The sequence below is a fragment of the Akebia trifoliata genome, chromosome 13 (genome assembly GCF_017979445.1).
Source record: "Akebia trifoliata isolate Shusen 1 chromosome 13, ASM1797944v1, whole genome shotgun sequence".
Lineage (NCBI taxonomy): Eukaryota > Viridiplantae > Streptophyta > Magnoliopsida > Ranunculales > Lardizabalaceae > Akebia > Akebia trifoliata.
The window spans coordinates 23384061-23388339 of record NC_141387.1 but is presented as its reverse complement, the minus strand read 5'-3'; the positions used below and the strand labels follow the sequence as shown (position 1 = coordinate 23388339).

The 4279-nt window shown below is 42.8% G+C and overlaps 1 protein-coding gene across 1 annotated transcript; it reads left to right on the top strand.

Moving 5' to 3' along the window:
• Positions 1-383: 383 nt before the first annotated feature.
• On the top strand, positions 384-2939 carry LOC147388092 (uncharacterized). Its single transcript, XM_086420278.1, has 3 exons — positions 384-872; positions 1092-1628; positions 2400-2939. The coding sequence occupies exons 1-3, from the start codon at positions 384-386 to the stop codon at positions 2937-2939; spliced, it is 1566 nt and encodes a 521-aa protein (XP_086276404.1).
• Positions 2940-4279: the final 1340 nt, after the last annotated feature.

Sequence of the window (4279 nt, the reverse complement as noted above, 5' to 3'; positions counted from 1 at the left end):
TCAGAGCAACCTCAACAGACAGTGACAGAAGTAATAATCGATCTCACTTCAAAACTAGATATAGTGGTGAAGGCATTGGAAAAACATGACAAGATTCTAGTCTGCTAATGGCAAATCCAAGCATCATTCAAGCTGTACAACATCAAGCATCTGGCTCGAATCAAAACATGCCAAAACAACCACAACAACTGCCACCAATGCAAAATACCTTACCGCCTATGGCTCCCGTCAATCAGGGGCCCCCAATTCACATCCATTGTAATCCATAATGACCTGAGGTCATTCAAGAGGAAGAATGTGAATTCAGGGCTGCTGAAGTAAGGAGTACCACAGAAGAAAAACTTGCCAACAAGCTCGAGGCAGTCGAGGAGGAGATTAGAAAGATGAAAGGCAAGGACTCTGTAAACAGAATGAGGTTCAAAGATCTTTGCCTCTACCCAAATGCACCATTACCACAAAAATTCAAGTGTCCTGACTTCGAAAAGTATAACGGCATTGGATGCCCTCTATCCCACTTGAAACTCTACTGTGATTCTATATGCCAATTTGGTGATGATGACAGGTTGTTGGTTCAACTCTTTCAAAGGAGTTTAACAGGGGCAGTCCTCTCATGGTTCTCTCAGTTAGATCATTTGTGGATTAAGAGCTGGCAAGACCTGGCTACAATTTTCTTGAAAGAGTACAGATTCAATACGGACATGGGATTGGACAGAAATGACATGGCCAAAATGACTCGAAAGCCAAAAGAAAGTGTGAAAGAGTATGCCCAAAGGTGGCGGGAATCGGATTCTAAAGTGAAGCCACCAATGACTGAACAAGAGATGAACACCATATTCATCTCAACTTTGGGCCATTCATTTTATACGCATCTAGTGGGTCATACAACTGCAAGCTTCTCGTCATTGGTCCAAGTGGCGGATCGAGTTGAGGACAGTATTTGATCCGGTCTGATTTACGACTTGTCCAATCTAGGGGCACCAGTAAGGGGGTCTACTCAACAAAAACCGGTAGTCTTGAATAAGAAGAAAGAAGAAGCACAAGTTAACAATGTACAACCTGTTCGACCTTTCTTCATCTCAACACCAAACCAGAGGCCACCAGCACCTCAGGTCCCCTTTAAGGTTAACCCACCCCAAGCTGCACCTATTCCACAAGCATTTCAGTTTGGTCAAAATCCAGTATTTGGTCAGAACCCACAGTTCGCCCAGAATCATCAAACTGAGCAACGCAGACCCAACAGAATCCCACGAGTCTTCACTAGCTTGTCCATGACTCTATCAGAACTACTCCCAGCTCTACTCAGGGGAGAATATCTCACCAAGAGGCAACCAAATCCAAAAGTAATAAAGGGGCTAGGGTACAACTCCAATCAATTCTGTGAATTCCATATGGGTGCACCGGGGCATGCCACCGATCAGTGTTGGCAACTCAAGCACCAGGTTCAAAATCTGATCGACAGGAAAACGATCATCTTCGATGGTCTGGTGGCTCAAACACCTCAGCAAAACATCAACCGGAATCCATTACCAACTCACAACTGGGGAGGCGATGGGCCTACGATCAATGCTATAGAGAGAGACGAACCAAGTTTCGACCCTTCAACCTTGATAGCACTTGTTAGCTCGAAGGTTAGAGTCAGTTTGAGAAAGGAACCTACATCCTCTAGCATGAATGCTGTACCCCAAGACGTAACTAATCAATCACCATCTAAACTTCCCATTAGAATGGTCAATCTAACTATTCACTCCAACTTCCAAACCTCAAATCCTTCACGACCACCTCTCATCATACCTTACATATTACCAACTTCAAGCTCCTCCTCTAGGCTACCTCTCATTATACCTTGCACCATACCAACTTCAGGCCCTCCTTCCCGATCACCTCTTATCATATCCTACACTGTACCGACCCCTCAAACTTCAAGTTTCTCCTCTCGACCACCCCTCATCCTATCTTATACCAATCCACAAACCCCAAATATCACTACACCAACTATCAAACCCAATCCACCACCTCTCGTCCTTCATCTAAAACCAGACGCTCAACCCATGACCATCATATCCCCTAAATCATTTTCATACCGCTCAAATCAAATCGTCCCATGGAGTTATGAGACGATGATTGTGACATCCGTAGGGGTTGAGAAACCGAAAGAGGCGATGATCATGGACATTGGTCATATGACTAAATCAGGGAGGTGCTACAAAGTACCAGAAAAATAACAAAAAAGGTAGAACGAGGAAGAGGATAGAAGAAAAGAAAAGGAAAAAGGAAAGCTGGTAAAGGAGGAACAAACATTACCAAGAGAGTCGGAGAAGAAGAAAAGTAGACTAACCGATAAAGAAGTAACAGACCTTCTCAAACTCATTCGAAAAAATGAGTATAATATAATAGAGCAGTTGAACAAGATGCCAGCTCAGATCAACATCTTTGACCTTCTACTAAATTCAGAGCAACATCGAGAAGCATTGCTCAAAGTCCTTAGTAGTGCACATGTGTCTGAGACCACCTCACCGGAAGAATTGGAGAAGACAGTCGGACAGATTATAACTCCCAATCCTATCACCTTTACGGAGGACGAATTCATCAGTGAAGGGCGTGGTCACATTGAACCATTGCACATCATGGTAATGTGCAAAGGCATGGTGGTAGCGAGGGTATTGATCGACAACGGTTCGGCTTTCAATGTCTGTCCTCTACAAACTTTGCACAAGTTAAACGCAGATTTGTCTCACCTTAGGCCAACTAGAAGGACAGTAAGGGCTTTTGATAGTAGGAAGACGGAGTCGTTAGGGGAACTGGATCTCCCAGTCACTATTGGATCATGTACGTTTGAAGTGACATTTGAGATTCTGGACATACCCTCAGCATTCAATCTCCTTTTAGGAAGACCCTGGATCCATATCGTAGGGGTAGTCCCTGCTTCTTTGCACCAGTGAGTCAAATTCATCATGGGACAGAGGGTGATATCAGTTCTCGTAGAAAATCTCATACTAGTCGATCTATCACCAGATGTACCCTATATTGACGTAGAAATGACCAGAGAAAATAAGGGGTACCATTCTTTCAGTTCACATCTGTCAATCATATCCCAAGGGGAAGAGAGAAGATAAGGGCAGAGTTGTAAAAAACAAATCTGATGATCGGACGAGTGATAAAAAAGGCGGGATATCGTCCGGAACAAGGGTTAGGGCCTAAAGGAAAATGTAGGGCCACTCTGATCAATGCCCAAAAACATACTCCCTACTTCGGTCTTGGGTTTAGGCCTACAAAGAAGGACATCTCTAACATGAATGATAAGAAGAGGGAACTTTGACTTGTATGAAGACAGAATCGTGAGCCTAACGTATGAAATTTGGGCAGGTTACCACACATCAGTGTCAGCTTCCCACGATCACAAAAAAGGCCAGATGATCTATTAGACCCATTGTCAACAAACCACACAATAGAACCAAGTGTTGTAAGTATCGAGCCCGTTCAACTGCAAGAAGACTCATTCGTTGAGTCCCCACATTCCTTTACAGATGGCATGGACATCTTATTCGAAGGGGATTCCGAAGGAAGTCAAAAAGAAGAAAGAGAGCCCGCTAAGGCAGAAGTCGCAATATGCGAAGAAGAAAGATCACTGTTCTCCTTTCAAATCTATTGGGGATCTGTCATAATTCCACCCACTCTACAAGTACCCGGACTTGACGACAGTCAATCCGAAGTGATGGTCATATTTGAACCGTCAAGGGAGCCACTCTCCCGATATATCTACCTTACAGAAGAAGGGCAAGTTTTCAAGAATTGGGAGGAATACCCAATTACTTATGAGGCCTCCATGGGATCCAGAATCCCTACGGCCTCCAAAAAAAATTCCATTAATAAAATCTCATCTACCTGAGGACCATAATGAGCCCTCGTCCTCGGGGCAAGATTGTTTTGGGGGCTCACCTTCGTCGCTAATAAGTTTGCATGATTTTTCTTCATCTTGTTTCAGGAATATAGACAATCCACAAAATCCAAAAAAATCAAAAATCTTTCAAAATCCAAAAAAATCAAAAATATTTCAAAATTCAAAAAAATCAAAAATCTTTCAAAATTCAAAAAAAATCAAATATTTTCCAAAATTCAAAAAAATCAAAAATCTTCAAAATACCTAAGGTTTTCAAAGAATTTCCTCAGTTGAATGAATCTTGTGATAGAACAGAGTATGAAAGAGATGAATACGACTTTGACCTCGAGCTCGACTTTGATTTCGTGGGGATGGAAGAAGAGTAGAGGAAGATGTTGAATA